Consider the following 18,816-nt stretch of genomic DNA (forward strand, 5'->3'; position numbering starts at 1 on the left):
GTATGCTGTATGATATAAATAAATGGAGAAAACTAATACACATGACGGATTTTCGTTGATTTTCTCATAGACTCATGTAATCGACACCAAACCTTTGGGATGAATGCTTTGAGATGATGACGATGACATTGGATGGGGAGAGGGATCGAACTCCAGACCTAATGTCTAGGTGTGGAAATGTTTTACCAACTAAGTTGGAGATCATTCCCAATATTTTGGAACTGTTACATACAATCAATAAATGTATATGAGGGATAAAATTGTTTATGGGAATCTAATGTAAATGTTTTATACTGTTTTTAATTGAGAGCACTGTGAAAATATTTTAAAAGAATTCTTTGATGTTTATCATGCTCACATTATTGTTCTTAATCCAACTCAATTGTTATTTTATATGCGTGGTTAATTCATTCATTCAAATCTTACGATTTGCACATTAAAAATATTTTAAAATATATAAAATTCTAGAAAAGAATAATTAGGGGGCCATATATTTATACAGTTAGAGGTCGAGCATTAAAGTCTAAGGACTCATATTTGACAGTGGTTCAATGTTGTTTGATGTAATCTGGTGTCGTCCAACAATGTTTGACGATTCTCAATTTCGTGTTTATGTTTTATTAATTTGTTTTTGTTTTTTCAACCTTAGATTGTATTTCATATTTATGATGGACCCGAATGCTTACTGATCTCAATTACTTAATTTATTAGATAATTTAATGCAATAAGGTCTATTACCTTTTTTTCAAAAAAAAAAAAAAGGACTCATATTTGATGGTAATCAAATTCGAATCTCCCACTCTACTTACTAAAAAAAACTAAAGTTCAAGGATAACGTCTTTTTAAGGGCAGGTATATGCGTCCTTTAATTGTTAGTATTGTTCCCCGTTGGTGCGATATGGGTCCAAGGTCTTTTCTGTATTTTAATGGAGAAAATTCCAAGAAAGGAGTGCCATATTCCTTTCTTTGGATCCTTTTGTGCTTTCATACCTATTTAATTATTAGTAGTTAATAGTTGCACAAGCTCTTTTTTTTTATTCCTAAAACGGGGAGGGGATATTCGAACCCTATTCACCAGAGTGATACACACCAATCTTACCACTTCAACTAGTGGCTTGAGTGTAATAGTTGTACAAGCCGATGGGCCCCAATCCACTCCTAATCAATGTATCCTCAACAAACGAACGAAATTGTAAAAATTTTGAATGTTATAAAAATCGGATCTTGCTGGCCTATTGAACCGTAAAACCGGTGAAACGGTTACCAAGTCAATATGATATAACTAAAATACCAACTAAGCGATTGAGCTTGGAATAATCGGTGAAACAGGCAGTTTTTTTTTAAAAACCGTCGAACAATGTTGATAAAACCGAACAATATTTCAAAACTTGAATTTTGAATTATTGTTTTGTATGGTTAATTTACGATGTGAAACACTATTTTTATATGTCCTATTGTTCCGTATTAAATATGTAAAGTGAACTTGATTTTCTAATTTCTTAGATTTTTTTTATAGATAATCATATGATATTACTAAGATAGTTATTTTTAAAATTAATGTATATAATTTTTAATTAAGCATGCAATCCGATCGATGACCCATTAGCTGAACCAAAAACCCAATCCCTCGCACGGTCGATGTCCAACACGGTTCTTGTAAGATTGAGACACATGAAATTGCAAAAATATGGACTTTCGTTGCGGCCCAGCTGTAAGCCTGTAATGTAAGTAACAATTCGTTTGCTCTTTAAGCCCAGCTTACACATTAGCCCATATTTATTCACAAGTATTCTCTATGTAAATTGCATCTCATAGCGTACTGAAATAAAAAGTCTATTGTGAACAGTATACGCTTCTAACGGTCTGTTGCGGCGGTTGCGCAATGCACCTCTGTGTCAAATGCAGGTTTCCCAATGTTGTGATTCTAGGGACAACAGAAAGAGCATTCCCGTTGAGACACAATGGAATGAGTGGCTTGTAACACATTTTGGAAGGACGCAGGTCTTACCTCTTGTTGAGGGACGCAGCTTATCTGCAGTTAGTCAAGAAAACTCCTCTTGAACCCTTGAAACCGCCAGCAGATTCTATACAATTTACGATCCATCAAATCTCTTAAAATGCTATATCCAAGAGATGTTTAACCATGGTGACATGATTTCGTCCAAGGAACCACCATCCAGTGTTCCCATGCAAGCAATCGGCCAACATAAGAAAGCCACAGTAACAACCGAGACAGAGACAGATAGGTCCCAAGTGAAAAGCGCTGAAATCAAATCTCAAAAGAAGTTTGGCACAGCAGGAAACCTGAAAAAAAAGACGCATTTTCCTTCTTTTTTTTCCACAAAAAGTAGGTCACTAGGAAAATCATCTATTCACAAATGTTACAGAGATGCTGCAGGCTATTCGTATACACAATGAACCAGCATTTCAAAGTAGAGAAAGTCCACAAAGCTCCAAGTATAGCAACTGGCTCTGCACAACAACGACGACAAAAAGCCACTAATCAGAGACCAAATGTTTCAAAGGGAACAAATATATAATGCAAAGCTCTTAGTAATCAATATCAGAGAACTGTATTTAGAATAAATACTGGAGTACTGATGTAAAAGAATAGACCTGAATGGCTGAATTTGCATGTTAAAATGTGCACCTCTTACTGAGAATAAACCATTTGTGCATATTGAAAGGAAGCACATGCATGGAAGTAAAAAAAGGGCACGAGTTTCTATCGGCACTAGCCTGACGTAGACAGCTTGTTAGATGGTTAATTCTGCATAACCAACAAACCGCTTAAACTCAGTTCACTAAGTCATCTGCCTATACTGCTACTTCCTACCCAATCCATCATGGATTTTGAACTTCTAGAGCTAAATTGGATAGAAAAGAAGAGTCAGTTCCAAGTAAGAATTCCTTGCATATTCATGGAGCCCCTAGTGGATTCAACAGTTGTGTCTTCCTAGAACAATATCTAGCTTAGCCCACACTTACATCCTGCAGTACAAAAGCTTATTAACTTCACTTCTATTATGCTGTTAAACTATCCATAATCTAAAGCAGTTAATTGAGAAATATCATACCCTAAAAACTATCACACACATCAGTTTAGAGCTTATTCGAAGTCCTTCAGAACTCAATTCCATTAGATGATTAAAAAATTTCGAAGAAATAAAATGAATAGTATACATGTAGCAAAAACAGGGGAAAACATCAAATACAAGTCGAATGTGATCTTCACGTGGTGCATATGGAAACACTGTCCATATACTTTTGCAAAAAAAAATATACCTACAAGGGGAAAAAAGTGTAGCTAAAGTTTTGTAGGGTTGCAAATCCCCAAAATATTAAAGAGCATCAAATGAGGTAAAGGAATCCTAATTGGACAACTTCTTCAATGTTAAATCAACTATAAAGTATCACACAAATATTCTTTTAATAACTATTTGAGTGCAAATAGAACATAACAAGTAGATTAACCATGTAAGCATACATATCAAAACATTAAGAAAAATCAAAATTTTATTATATACCCTAATATAATTAGAAATCAAATTACCCTTACCTTCAAGATTAGGGAAAAGATTCAACAATGGTCCTTTCCAATTACTTATAGTCAAAAAAGGTAAACAACGCCCGCGCACAAGGCTCCCGTAGTGGAGAGGCTGTTTCCAAGACTGAACTTGTGATCTCTAGTTGCACCCCTGCAATTCTACTACTGGGGCACATGTTCGCCTATTACTTATATCTACACAATTACTTTGGATGCTATGTTTTTCAAAATATCAGCTAACTCAAGAATTATTAAACAACTCGGGAAGAAGTATTTGCTGTCAATAGTGTCCCCCGAAACCCTTCCTCAGTATGCTGGCCCTTCATTTTGTCATCAGAAAGCTCATCTGTGTGGTATTAGAATCAATAAATTAAAAGGCTAATTAAGATTGAGTAGCTCAAAAAGCTGGTAAGCATACAATAAAATTGGTCTTACTTGAAGCAAAATTCAACATGGCGTAAGACAAAATTTAGTATTTTCTCATTTATTTACAGTTTTCCCTTCTTATCACATTCCTTCATATGCCTTGTTTAATTTCAATGATTAATTCTAACACATAAAACGACACCTATGTCGATCATTAGTAAGCACGAGAGAATAGTTATGGGCTCTAAATCACACGGACATTGTATGAACCAATCAATAAGTAGTAAATTCAGCCCTTTTTATTTCCCCGCCACAAAAGGGTAACAACTTCAAAAGGAAATTATGAGAGTTTCATAAATATAGCCAAATGTAGCTTGTTCCATCTAAAAATGTTATATACACTCTTATTGAAGCAACATCGTGAAGTTTCACCCCCCTTTTGTATTCCCTAAGATCATCCGTGTTGTTCCTATACCCCCATGGTATTTCATTTAAAAGCACTATTGTGAACTTAGTTTCAACAGTTCCCCCACGACAGTGATCTGTACATACATTGCTACAAGAAGCATATGCTATACTAAACGAATAAAGAAAATTGTGGCCATTTTTCCCAATGAAAGATTCTCTCAACTATTTGTTTCCCTATGACATCACCATCAAAATTAATGACATCATATCTTTGGGAATTTGCAACGGTTCGATGTTCATATTTGAAGCCACAGTTGCAGAAATTTCCTTCAATGGACACATCTACTTTTTTACAATGATTCTTATTCAGATTCTGTGTTTCATATTTCACTCAGAAAAGATCACTGCCTTCCGGCTGAAAAGAAATGAAATAACCACCCACATACACTTCGTTAAAATATGCATTAATTACCTGCAATATCACGGTGAGCATGAATTTCGGAATCTTGCACCCAAATCTTATCTCCAGGGAAAATATTTAAGTCAGCAAGAGTAGCACCTTCTTGATCAATAACTTTTAAACCTTTGTGTAATATTTGGTTTTCCTTAACAATCTGCAAGCAGTGACTCAGTTATAACATGCCCATAGGCACCAGATAATAGCTAATCCAAGAACCACAGTCTGCAGAGGCATATGCAATGCAAGATAGCTATGTCATAATAAATCTAAAACCTTCCCCTCACCAATTCACATTCTAATATCGTGTTTAGCTCAAACAGGAACACCCAGAAATCTAAGCAAGAATACTGTCTTAAAAAACTACTTCTTTTTTTTTTTTTTTTTCCGTTCCTTTGAAATGAGGTAAACCTATGCTTTGCACAGATAAACCCCGAGCACTTGAATTGGCCCCTAACCCTAAGCGTCAATAAAAGTGAAATGTGTGTGTGTGTGGTGGTTTTTTTTTTTTTTTTCATGCTACTGAGACAAAAACAAGAGTTTACTAGACCTGGCAAACTTATCCACACCATAAGGGGGCAAGAAACTCCTACTTATTTCAATCAACACGCAATTTTAATATTTCAATACTATTCGTGTCCTTTAAACTGAAGGAAACAAGAACAATGTTATAGTCCCCCAGAATTTTCCCTTCTTAATCATCCATTTTTGCAAAATTATCTTACATTCACAAGCATATGTGACGAACACAAAGCATCGAACAATCACTGAAAAATTGAAATTCAGGTAACTATGTGTGTTTTGTCAATGCCACATACCCCAAGAGATTCCCATATCATCATTTTCAACTGATACAGTAACGTGGAACCAGAAACCTTTAAATTTATCATACTCCCATTGCTGGTCTTGCGGAAGCGCTTGGAGACTCGCCGATCTGGCTCAAAAGCAGTCTCCGATGCTTCTAAGATTGATCTTGGAGGTTCCTTGCCACGCACAAGGACAACGTATATGTCCTCATTGCTATAATTAAGTTTCTGCATCAACTCATGGCTCTTTCTCTCACCAATGCAATCCTCACATATCTTGAAAAATTAATGACATCACATTAGAATGCAAAAAAAAAAAAAAAGGGAAGCTTTTTTAGTAGATATGAATGCTCATCATATGCGGGTTTACAAAACTTAACAAATTCTAAGATGTAATAGGTGCATGTAAAATTTTGTTGAATGACTCTGGGAAACAGTTATTGAGATCCACATCCACATCAAACCTATCATATTGTATCAATTTTATGATTTGGATCAGCAACCATAAATCTCCAGAATATTTTCCACGCATTATGTTTTGAAAATGAAGTTAAAAATAGATTTTCCAGAAATGAACTAGCCTATATGGCAAGTAACTTAAGTTTAGATAAGAACATACTCTAAGGGACAGGGTGGAAAAAAAATCTCTACCACACAGCATGAATAAGCATATATAAAATTGGAGTTACCTCTGGCGAGGTCCTTATGACAGGCTGTCCATACTCAATCTCATTATTTACTTCATCATTAGGAATCAGATGATCCTCACATACTGGGATCTCTTCAGAGGTCCCAGGCAATTTAGTTCCTGCAGCATTGCTAATTTCAATTATTGCAGATATGCCTTTCTCCTCTGCACAACCCCACTCTTCACAGAAGCATTGCCAATCATTCTCACTAATTATTGTTAATCCATCTGTCTAGAATACAGAAAAAAGAACAAAGGCATTTAAAAATAAATCATGTGGAAATTACTCCAAAAAGCTCCCTGCAACGTTGACTTGAAAATCTCATTTATGTAGAATTTGAAGTTATGGGAAAAAATTGCATCACCAGCAGGAAAAATCAGGAAAAAAACAATATTAGCACCAGTAGCTTTTAAAAGGAAGAAAAGACCATGTGCATAGACAAGCAAGGTAACACAATGGGTGAACATAGTTGTATTCACATACAAAAATACTTACCGTAGAACCCTTCTGGAAAATTGAACCTCGCCTGCAAACAAGATCAGGAGGCCTTTCTAGGAGCTGTAAATGCTGGTTAGAGTACAAAAGAAAAAAGTCACTATAAGAACTATACGGAATATACTGATTGAAATCTAAGAACATGCTAAAAGAGAGTAACCAGAAATCTATGAAAATTATCCTTCCATAATAAAATAAGGGTTCAAAACACGAGTAGATGGACAAAAAAAAGTGTCAAATACATGCAGGTATCATACATCCAGCTCATTCATAAACTGCCTGGAAGCACCATTGGATGACCATGTTTTATGGAAGTCAATTTCATAACAAAGTTTCATGCATATTTGTGCAAGATCATCGTTTTTAAGAAAACTTATACGAGTCACAAAGAAATATTGGCTCATGGACCAGAAAAACCGCAAGGACTGCCCAAAGGACTAGTACAGATGATTTGTTTTTAGGACACACCATTAGGAATAACACTCACTCAGCTGAACCCATAAATGCAGGCTTTAAAGAGCAAACAAGACGAAATTGCTCTTACATCAATCCACAAAAGTTTTTAAATTCTTTGTTTTTTGGCATGCAATTAGTTGCCAGGGTTGACGAAAGAGGGAAAAAAAACACATTTCTCCCTTTTTCCTGCACCTTTATAATATTCGAACAATCATATATTTGTTCCATGGACAATGAGGGGTAAATTTAAGTGCTGCACTGATCAATAGCAGTCCAGTGTTTATTCACATTATACTTCTTGGTGTCTTAACGATCAAGGATTCAGAACATTAAAAATAATTTACAATTGACAGAAACTCAATCCCTCATGAAGTATGTCTTCCAACAGTGCCAGAATTTGATTTAACAACAGGCATTCAAGGGTGCAAGTTACCTTTTCACATTTCAGTGAATCAATTACACCATCAAGAATTTCAGGTTCAGCATGGGCAGCAATATTCTTTCCGCTTGCAATAATGTAGTTCCTCCATTTTGTCAGCCAAGAAGAGGGCACTAAGTAATTCTTGCAATTCACTGATAGAGGAATACTTTTTCCTGTAGCTAGTTTTTCATGATTATGGCGCTGTTTAAGCTTCACTTCCCTACAAGACGGATGCTAGCTGTAAGTTAACTAAACAATGCAGGTATATAAGATCCATGTCATTTAAATAAAGCATAAATACCTCAAGGAATCCTCTAAGCATGCAACTTCTGAAAGTTCACCACTGCATTGGGGACACTCAAGACAATCTGAAGTAAAATTTAGAAAGCCACAATTATCATCAGGTCTCACTGCAATGGCATCTTCATAAAAGAAGAGCCAGAGGTTGCTAGGGACCAGCACTCGCTTAGAGCCAACTGCTTGCTCAGGCATCAGTTGCCCATGAGGACATGTAATGGAAACTATTGGGCCCGCATCAGCTTCACAGGGAGCATCAATGATCTTTCTTTTAACCCACTGTTGCAACCTATGAAAATAACCAGTAAGTCGCACCATAAAAGTACTATAAACACCTAAAATTGACAAGGTTTGTTTGAAAGGAAAAAGAAATTTAATAAGAAAATCCTCAAGAGAGAGAGACAACGAGAGAGAGAGGAGTTGAAGTAGCAAAAGATTATGAAAAGCAAAAAAAGAAGATAAAAACGTAACCATTCTATTGGTTTCAATGAGTCTAGGGAACATCAATCTCAGGGTAAACCACTACGCTATCAAGTATCCTTGTCGGTCAACTTATGAGAAAAGAAGGTTTTTGGCATGGCAGGCTGAGGAGAAAACACTGAGGAAAGGAACAAGATGAGAAACCATACCATGGCTTAGATACAAAATATCTTCCGTCCAGGCAATTTATTGCAAGTGCATCCTTTGCAACATCAACCATTAGCTTTCTGCGATCCCTATAGCTGTCAGCAGATACCATAGTACGCGCCCTATCAATTAGGCAATCCCTACAATGGTCATTGTTGGACAGCTCTGGCCCCCCATCATACTGAATTTGGATTTGACCCAAAATCATCAGCAATAATAACAGGACGTGAATAGAAAACAGGAGAAAAATACAGAAACACAACTGATAAAAATCTAATGGATGAGTATGGGGAATAAGAGGATCTAATGAAGGGCAAAAATGAGATGGTGAGATATTACATTCCAATTGTTCTATGCAAAGCTAGCAATTGGTCTATATCTCCAAGCCATCTTACAAGGATTCAACGCTGTTCTAGGAAAATGTTGGAAAATGAAAATTCCATTGGATCTATTATGAACAACGAAGCTATTCTCCATTTCCAAAGGAAACGAAATAACAGTTACAACTTAAAGATTACAATATTTATATAGCCTCCATGATAAACAAAAGTCAAACACATCACTTCCAAGAAGGGTTCAAAAAAGCACATACAGGAGAAAATTATTATGGATATGGATAGAAATATTTTTGGAGAAAATATCTCTGATGAAATTGTTAAATTTGACTTATAGTGGCCTTCTAGATAGAGGAGAGGGTACCATATATATGCAAATACAAATCACCCAAACGACGATGTGGGACTTTTTCACTTTACACTCTCCTTCACTAGTCCAAAGGCCCAACAAGTGCAACAAACAAGCAAACCATGGCCTAAGAAACAGGTGGAGGTACGGTCATCCAAGAACACATCACTAGGGGTCCACTTCAATACCATGTTAAATTTTGCTTATAGTGGCTCATACACTCTCCCTAAAACGACCTATTAGAGAGAGGCGAGGGTATCGCATATATGCACATACAATTCACCCAAACTAGACAATGTGGGACATTTCTCTCTTAATATAAATTAATTAGAAACGATTTGTCCAATCTACTTTAGGAAAAGGTTTTCGGAACCATCTGGGAATTCATCAATAGAATCATATAAGCACATATCAAATACGATTGAATTGTAGCCACAACTACATAATTATACGTTATGTGAAAGCATGTAAAATTTGCATACTAAAAGTTTAAGTAATAATGGAATGGAATTTGGAAATAAACAACATTCCTTTATATTTAAAATTCAAGTATTTAATACCAAGTGACGTGCAGTTCAGTGTCAAATGAATCAGAAAACAATAGTTACATAAGTAAGGCTAAAATCCATGTAGAACAAGTGTAACAAATCAAATACAACAAACCTTAGAGTACAGTTCGGTCCAAGCTACAGCTGACACTCGCTTCATGAAGCCAACCTTTGATAACGGGATCTTTTCATGCAAACACTGGATAGGTGTGTTGTCTATCTTACTGCAAGGTTTCACAGAAAAATAACATTAAAAGCCTTGTAGCAGTTTCCATTAAGTAGTATCAAATTAAAACATGCAAAGATAAATCAATAAATAAATAAATAAATAACTACATACATACATACCAACATATATATGTGGGTGCTACAGACCAATTCCCTTCGTTTAAGCACCCACACCATTTTTTGTATTCACACAAAGCTGACAGAGATAAGAAAAAAGGCCACCTTCATAGCATTGATATATGTGCTAAACCTAAGTGCAAAGGGTTAGCATCCCTCTATGGGCATTATCATTACCACATCACGAAAATAATATGATATGAGAGATTAGATAACAATACATGAATCGAAAAATAAAAGATCTTAAGGAGACCGCTACTGACAAAAGGCAAGAATTTACAAATCATTACGCAAGATCATCAACGCCAAGATTGGAGAGCAAAGATGCTTAAACAGATGGGATAAAGGTCACATCAACTTCAGACGAATATAAACACAATGGCATCATGAAAAAAAAAAAAAAAACAAACACTTACGGTGGAGATAAGTTATCAGCCCACATGCGAAGCCAGTCAGTGGAAATCCAATAATATGGTTCTTCAAGTGATTGAACAGGAGCTTCCGAAAGAATGGATCGCACTTCCTCTCTCCGTTCTTTGATATGACACTCCTCTTTATCTTTCTTTAACTTGTATTCTTGGCAAGCATCAAGATATGATGCATTACACTTCTTCATCTCTTCCAACAGATAAGATGGGAGAGAAATACCATTACAACAAAAATTTGCATCAACTTCCATTTCCATAATGTCGGCAGAATGCACCTCGCTTCTCCTCTCCCCATTATTGGCATGTCTACGATTGTACATAAGCATATATGCATCTACCGACGAAAAAAACTCAGAATGATGGGGAATAGTAGACTCAGATGATTGCGGCTGAACACCATTTCTATGATTTTCACTGGCAAAGGTATTCAATCCTTCACTGGAAGATGGATGAACAATCTGTTCGGCATGAATAGATTTACTACTGGAACTTGAAGAGCCTTCTCCGAATGGGTGAAGACCCAAGTTTGAGACATTCTCATCATCAAATTCCCACCACTGCCCTGTATTATCATCCTTGATATGAGCAACGTAATGGCCACTGTTTACAGCTGTTCCCTTGTGAATAAGCACAGCCGACAAGTCATATAACAATTCATCTTGATGTGGTTCACATAGCCTCTTCCGCATATTCAGTTGCCGAGGAAAACAAAACACAGAAGTGATTTTCTTCTTCGTAGAAGTCTACTGACAAATCAATATAAATAAGACATTTGAAAGGTCATCAAACATCAAGAAGCGAGGTTTTTTCTACAGCTATGGTCAAATCCTCAAAAAAGAAAAAAAAAACAGCATATTTAATTGGTAAATGAAATTGAACATCATCAAAAAGAAGAAAAGAACATAAACCATTTCAAGGTTAAAAACAACCCGGGGTTGTGTTTTCCCAAGTGTACAACCACCTGAAGCCAAGACAAGCAATAAATGTTCATATCACCACGCAAAACAAAAACCAAAAAAATCATTGAAAAATGAAAATAAATATAATAAATGAAATTGCAAAAAATCACTGATAAAAAGAGAATGACCATAGTATCTGTGACTAAACCACATCTTATTAAGCTCTTTTGCAATCCCATAATTTTTTTACTGAAAATAGAGATCAATAAAACCTAGTAGATGTTCACATCACAAAGGACTGATTCTTCAGATTTTTTTTGAATGGAAAAATAAATTCAATAAGAAAATCTTCAGATACTTTTACTTTCCCAAAATTAATTGCCAGTAGTTTCCTATGGGCTTCACTAAGTAGGCCGGCCCGCAGAAGCATTTTGGATAAAAAACCCATAAAATTCATCAGTTCATGACACAGACAGCTATACATTACAATTTACACTAAGTAAGCAGCATGCATCATTCAATCAATCCATTTTCTATAAAAGTTCTAAGTAATAGCGAAAGAAAGAAAAACATCATGCTATCCTAAACGTGCTAAAAATTACCTGGGGATTGAAGACACAACGCCTAAGCTGAAAATTAAGGACATCAGGAAGTGTGCGCAGCTTGATGCTGCGAGTCGCATCAACTCGTGCTTTACATGTCTCACAAAAATATTGATTATCTCCATGAAGCTTTTCCACACTAAGGTAATCGTTTAAACTATCATCTAAGTTCTTCAAGCCCTTGACATTCAACTCCAGGTCATAAAAGTCCTCCATGTTTGAAGAAGCATCAGAATCTTTACCACATTTAGAGCACCTACATGCAAAGTAAGGACAAACTCTATCAAAACTAATGTTATGTAAATAATGCTGGGTGTGCAGAGATGCATCTGACAAATAATTACCGCAGCATGCAAAAAAACCAACTACCACTAATCTATAAATGATAGAAGAGCAGCTTACATATTTAAGTGACTGTACTGAAGATTAATCGCTGTAATATAGAAAGAAATAACATAAGAGTAAAAGGATGATCTGCAAATGGCATGTGTAGAACAAAAACATACGTGGTCACATGTGACACACTGCCACGGAAAAGATCTTGAACAATTGTTCTTGCCTCTGTAACAATAGAATGGCTCAAACAACGCTCAAGCAAAGAAAGCAGCAAGGTCAAGAACTCATGGCTATCCTGCTGAACTCCATTATCCAACTCCAATGTCGTTATAAATGGAGCTGAATCAATGAAAGACATCTTACTGGAATGCAACTGTGCAAAGAGCCGGGCTAGCTGATCCAACACCGGATGTTGTTTCAGAACATTATGTTCGACTGAGAAGAGACCTTTCCTGAAGGATTGATTCATGTACAGGCACTGGAGAATGCTGTTGGCATAACATGTTGCACCAAGATTTGTCAAACCAACAGGTGAGCCGGGGGAAGATCGAAGATTTATGCTGGGGTCAGGACCAAGTGTTTGAATAACATTTGATAGTTTCTGCCATAGGCCAGACTTCCGACTTCCATTGGGTGGTGGAGCCAAACCACAGAAGCAATTGGGGTTGTCCTTAGAATTTACCCTGCAGCCACCTTGACAAACTGGCTTCGAAATCATGTACAGCCTATTTACATCATCCTTTGTAATTTCACCAGTTCTATGAATTTTCCTGAAAGATGCAACAAGTGAGGTTAGAGTATGAAATAAGGCATCAGAGCTAATCTCTGCCTGAGATTGTAATTATACCTCAGAATTTCAGAAGTAACGTCTTCATTCTCCCCTTGTCTCAGTCTTTTATTTTTATTGCGAGTATTTGGTCGGCTCATGTTGGCGCCAACGTGCTTTGATTTGCCTATTAAAAATAACATAAAACAAATCACACCAATGGATGATTCAACACCGATCATAATCGCACAAATTCAGATATTTGGAGTTGAAAATTTGCAATTCTAGAAACCAGGAAAAAAACATTTTTTCAAGAATTATGAAACAGTTTACACACTTGTACCTGCTTCTATTGCATTTAATATCTTGAGTGCAAACAGAAATAATATGATAACATTTAGGAATAAGTATGTTAGGAATAAGATTAACCAGAAAATGATAAAGCACCATTTTTTGGGACACATTTTTTGTTAATTTTCTGTCGGGGAGGGGGATTCAAACCAGCAACTAGAGCATTCACAAATTCACACAACTCAGGGTCCTTTGGTAGAGAGTATGGTTGATAGAGTATATGCTAAAGTATATGCTGTTAATTTATGCTAAAGTATACATTAGAGTATAGGCTATTTAGGTGTCTGGTAAAATTGAACCTACACATAGAGTATATATATGTAATTTACCAAAAGGACATTAAACTATAAGTTGAAATGCACACTCATCATGTTTTATGGGGCATCCCTTGTTTGACACATCAAGTAACAATAAGTACGTGTCCTACTCATATGACATCCAAAGCAATCGGTTATATCATCACCAACACAGCAACCAAGCTCAGGAAAAACAAATGTGAGATAGGAGTAATGGCATTCACGTGAGAAAGAACCCAAAAGGTCCAAACAAAATCTAAGGATAGATCACAAACAGGGCCAATAACCAATGAGAGGGGCCAATACAGAACAAAGTGGATTATGATTTATGAGAGAGCACTCAGAGCGAAAACAACAAGAGATGTTAGCTGCTTCACGCTGTTTTCTTCCTTAGATATTATCTCTTTTGTCTCCTTTTATGCAATTACTATGTACTGCTTCTCTCCTTGATTGGTGAGAGACCCCTAAATATGAATGCATCTTTGCTTGCATCCTATGCTACTCTGCTTCTGCTATACCTACTGCAACCTTTTTTTTTTTTTTTTTTTACTTTTTCTCCATTGTTGCTTTGCTTAGACCGAATTGTCTTTTGTTCTGTTTGATGGGTTTCTTCGAGAACTCTTCATTTACCAGCTGATAACTCTTCAATGTTGTTGTAGACCTAAATGGGTTGTTGATAAGGAGGTTAATTTTCTGTCTGGTTGTATTTGGGAATCAAATGGCATATCAGGTGTTTGACAAAAAGCCTCACTGGCGGAGCTCACCAGGACCATGCCTCTGATGATTTCATCTATGTAGTAATCAGGTTCTCCGCTGTGAAGACTCTTCAAAATGGCTGGGATTTGTCACCATCATCGGTCCAAGCCATCTCCCGATCTCTGATTTCTTGCCCACACCAGTCAATCTTGACGACGTGAAGCCGCCAAATGTGGAAGAGGATGCGAGGGTGGCCGGAGTAAAAATACATAGCGTTTTTGAAATACCCTCAGTTGGGCAGCGTTTCATTTTTCGGCATGTTTGGTAGCTGGGCCATGCTCTACCAAACGAGGCTTCAGTCAACAAAAGATAAATAAAGCCATACACAATGACTCAATAGTCTAACCATTCATCCAAAAAAATTATGGGTTCATTTGGTGGAGCTCATAAGCTAGCTTATACGTTAACCTATAAGCTCTGCCCCCATACCCAACCAAACGCTAAAATATGCTAGCTTAAAATAAGCTCCTCATGATGCAGGATGACCAATCCTTATTAGAGTAGGAAATTCTACTCATAAGGATTCCTGATCCTGCATCACCTCATAGGAGGTCATACGCTCTTCATTCACTTATTGCAATTAATATAAGCTAGCTTATTTTAAAAGTATCACCAAAACATGACTGTTTATTTGACACCTAATAAGCTAGCTTATTTTTACCAAAAATATGCGCTACCAAACGGAGCCGATATGTAAGCAAAAACAAAGATGGAGTAAAGCATCATGCCTGCAGAATGGTTCCAAGCTTCTAGCTACTAATGTATTTTACAGGGGAATGCATGATACTTCGCACTTCAGTTGCGTTGGAACCAAGTAAATCAGTTAAGTAAATTTGACAATTCTCTCAACTGGAACAGACATAAAAGAGAAGTTTTAACCATCTTTCATCTTCAGTGAGAAAGTTTTTTGAAATTTTGAAACCATTGACAGTTAAAATCACCTTTGCCCTCGTCATCATCCTTGTCTAACGCTGAAACAAGGTCACTTGACTGCTCTGAAACCCCATTCTCTTCAAGATCAACAACAGGAATTTCTGTTTTCAAGTTCTCCTCTACCATTCTTGATTGCCTGTTAGCACAACAATTTTTCTTGTGAGATTTATGCAAAAGACTAAAAATTTAGGATGAAAATATCATTGATAATCTCGAATCAAGAGAGGAAATTCAAAGATCACAAGAAACAAACAGTAATGGTAATGCATTTAATCGAACCCTAAACGCGAGACAAGGCAGAACGCCGTAATTCGTAACAAGAACTTCATCAAAAAAAACAAAAACAAAAAATCGTGAGGTAACGTAATTGACGGAGCAGAGAGTCAAAAAGATGAACAAATTTGACAAAGAAAACGAACCTCGTGGCGTCACCGGAGGTCAGCGAGAGGCGAAATTCGAAAAGGACAAAGAGAAACAGAGATCAGTGCTTATGAGGAAGCTGTACAGCCTGCACGAACAGAGCATACCCCGGTAAACTAAACGTCTAAACCATGTCAAGTTGTCAACAGATATGAGATAACCCACCATGAAAGGTAAAGCCCAATAGGGAAAAATATAAAGCCCATTTTAATCAAGTTGTCAACAGATATGAGATAACCCACCATGAAAGGTAAAGCCCAATAGGAAAAAATAGAAAGCCCATTTTAATCAAGTTGTCAACAGGTATGAGATAACCCACCATGAATGGTAAAGCCCAATAGGGAAAAATAGAAAGCCCATTTTAAATTGTTCGTACGTAAGCCTTGTCCTAGAAAGGGAACTCTTAAGGCCCAAGAAGAATAATTGTGATTTCTGGTCCCATAAAGGAATTGGGGGTATTTTTTTTTAGGATCATTTACCATGAAAAAGTGCAGAGTAAACACTAAGGCTCCATGTGAAACTCTGTATAGGATAGTATAATTTTCCTATCCAATGTATAATTAAATCCTTGTATAAATTGATGTATAATTTAATCTTATTTGGTATTTGAAAATAATATGATATTAGGCTTTATTTATCGTTATTTACTCTTATTTACCAACCCCTCTTCATCTAAGGAAAAATACTTGGACATTTTTTTGGCAGCTGAACAAATTTTTTGTGAATAAACAGTTGTTGTCGAAAATGAAAAAAAAAAATCTTTGAGGGACGGAAATTTTTTTAATATGTCAAATGTGTATTCAACATGTAGTCCATTGTGTATAAATTTTGTCAAGTGGGATGTCATATAATATTTTTTTCGACGTCGAAACTTTTTGGAGGATCAACGAAGTACTTTTTTTTTATAGTTGAGGGACAAAATGAAGAGAAAAAATAATTTAAGAACGAAAATGAAACCACATATATAGTTGAGGGACAAAAATTTATATTTAACCCTAGGTCGAGTTGCAAAAAAAAGGCACCCAAATATCAAATTTGTCACCATATACTCACTTTGTCAAATCTTACTTTTTTGGTGTTGTCAACTTGTTGTCATTGGTTAAGGCTTGTGCTGTTTATAATTTGATTGATTGAATGTTTGACTTGTATTTAGGTAGGATAATATACCAATGATAAGGATTCTTATAAAATTGTGGAAATAAAATGCCTTTGTTGCCCAAGTTTTAGCTAGGTAGTGGAAAGTTTCATAATGAGAAATTAGTAATAGGATGTCATTCAGGGCACCTTTAGTTTGAGAAATGAATTTTACGACTAGATCACTTGAAATAATACACGCACTTACTCTTTAGTTTTTGAAATAAAGGATTTGACATTAACAAGTACATAAAGAATAACCACTTGGCGATAACATAACTAATTATCTCTCTAGACTAATCTCGCCTAAAATCGAGAGTTCGATTATAAACTGACACAGTTATTTCCAAGTAGTTTATGTGTGTCTAGGCTCGATTTTGGGCTTAGCATCTTGTCCAAAAGACACACGTTTGCTGAGTTGTTCTCGATTACCTATAGTTTTGAAATGGAATTTGTGTTGCAGCTGCCTTGGAGCTGTTGAAGAATATTAGGATCCAAAGTAGCGAAAGCAAGTAATTCTTTGTTACGTTCGAACATGGCCATCTCTTCTTCACCCAACCATACCAAGGCTTCAATTCCATCCCCATCCCTTGTATCTCGTATGAAAGTCATATTTGGGATCAACAAACTAGTAACACTCGCCCATATTGGCTTCCCCCAGCCAAAATCTGCTTCATACATTGGCATTCCACGCAAAGTAGTGCAAGCAAAATGGTGAACACTTTCCTTTCTCTCCGTCTCTTCGTTCGGTTCGCCTATAAGATTTTCACCTTCTTTGATCTTAAATTCTTGCATCGCTTTCCTCAGCTGGTGTAGTAAGGTTTTCAAGTTCAGATCTCTCCATTTCTCCACGTTTATCCGCGTACCAACTGAGGCTAAAAGGTTGCCAACTGCGTAGTCCGATAAACGTGGCGAAAACCGTCTTCGCAAGTCTACAGCGCGGTAGCAGATAGATTGGCGCGGAAGTACTCCATGGACTGAGCTTGATGCTGCTATTGCACACTTCCAAAGTAGTGCTGTCACAGCTTCTGCCTTGGAAGGTCTTTGCACGGTTGAACTAGCGGTGCTACCTTTAAGCGCAGCGATGCTAGAACCATCAAAAACAAACCTCCTCATTATGCACTTGCCTCTAGGAAATTCAAAGGGAGGCAATGAGGAATCCAGTGGAGGAAAAAGAGATGGTCCAATAGAAAATTGTGGTTGGACAACGTTGTGATCTTCTGCAGAGTTGTGGGCCATGGAGGCCCAGGTGTTGACAAATGTAAAAAAGGACAGTCCATCTGCAACTCTATGTGAAAGACATATTGCAATGGCCATGCCACCACATTTAAAGAAGTTGGCTTGAACAACTAGTAAACTGCCTGTGGCAGCTGCTTTAGACTCGACCTCGACAGGGAGTAATTCTTGAAGTTGTTTGATGTCAGGTTGTTGAATAATGTCCGATAAAACACAGTCGATTACTCGAGCTTCCACAAACTCAACACCCTTATCATTGCATTCAATAGAGGTGTTATCTCTGAATCTTCCAGCAAATGGGTAGTATAGGGTGAGAGTTTTGGACAAAGATATCTTGAGAAGCATTGAGCGTTCATTGTCATGGTAGTGACCATTTGCTGGGTAGAAGTAAATGAAAGGAGTGTATTCGATCATAGAGAGTTGATCCAGAAGAGAGATCTTGGAAATCTTGAGGTGATTGGGAGTGGGTGAGGATGGCTTGATTGTTTCTCTCGCAAGAATCTTGACTTTCAT

The 18,816-nt window shown here is 36.6% G+C and overlaps 2 protein-coding genes across 3 annotated transcripts; both read right to left on the reverse strand.

The window, feature by feature from the left end:
• Window positions 1-2,243: 2,243 nt before the first annotated feature.
• LOC119993574 (ubiquitin carboxyl-terminal hydrolase 26) lies at window positions 2,244-16,062 on the reverse strand. Of its 2 annotated transcripts, XM_038840759.1 has the most exons (16): window positions 15,933-16,062; window positions 15,522-15,649; window positions 13,259-13,364; window positions 12,582-13,181; window positions 12,076-12,331; window positions 10,563-11,317; window positions 9,917-10,025; window positions 8,572-8,750; window positions 7,947-8,231; window positions 7,658-7,865; window positions 6,769-6,840; window positions 6,274-6,504; window positions 5,597-5,860; window positions 4,794-4,935; window positions 3,560-3,893; window positions 2,244-2,472 (listed from the first exon to the last, which is right to left on the reverse strand). In XM_038840759.1, the coding sequence occupies exons 2-15, from the start codon at window positions 15,637-15,639 to the stop codon at window positions 3,799-3,801; spliced, it is 3,420 nt and encodes a 1,139-aa protein (XP_038696687.1). In that variant the 5' UTR covers window positions 15,640-15,649; window positions 15,933-16,062; the 3' UTR covers window positions 2,244-2,472; window positions 3,560-3,798. The 2 variants fall into 2 exon arrangements, with proteins under 2 accessions (XP_038696687.1, XP_038696688.1); XM_038840760.1 differs by lacking the exons at window positions 2,244-2,472; window positions 3,560-3,893; window positions 4,794-4,935 and having other exon boundaries at window positions 5,724-5,860; window positions 6,274-6,392.
• A 1,162-nt stretch (window positions 16,063-17,224) lies between these two features.
• Window positions 17,225-18,816, reverse strand: LOC119993784 (stemmadenine O-acetyltransferase-like). The gene has a single exon (XM_038841014.1). The coding sequence runs from the start codon at window positions 18,814-18,816 to the stop codon at window positions 17,500-17,502; it is 1,317 nt and encodes a 438-aa protein (XP_038696942.1). The 3' UTR covers window positions 17,225-17,499.

Source organism: Tripterygium wilfordii, chromosome 23, assembly GCF_013401445.1.
Source record: "Tripterygium wilfordii isolate XIE 37 chromosome 23, ASM1340144v1, whole genome shotgun sequence".
NCBI classification, from domain to species: domain Eukaryota; kingdom Viridiplantae; phylum Streptophyta; class Magnoliopsida; order Celastrales; family Celastraceae; genus Tripterygium; species Tripterygium wilfordii.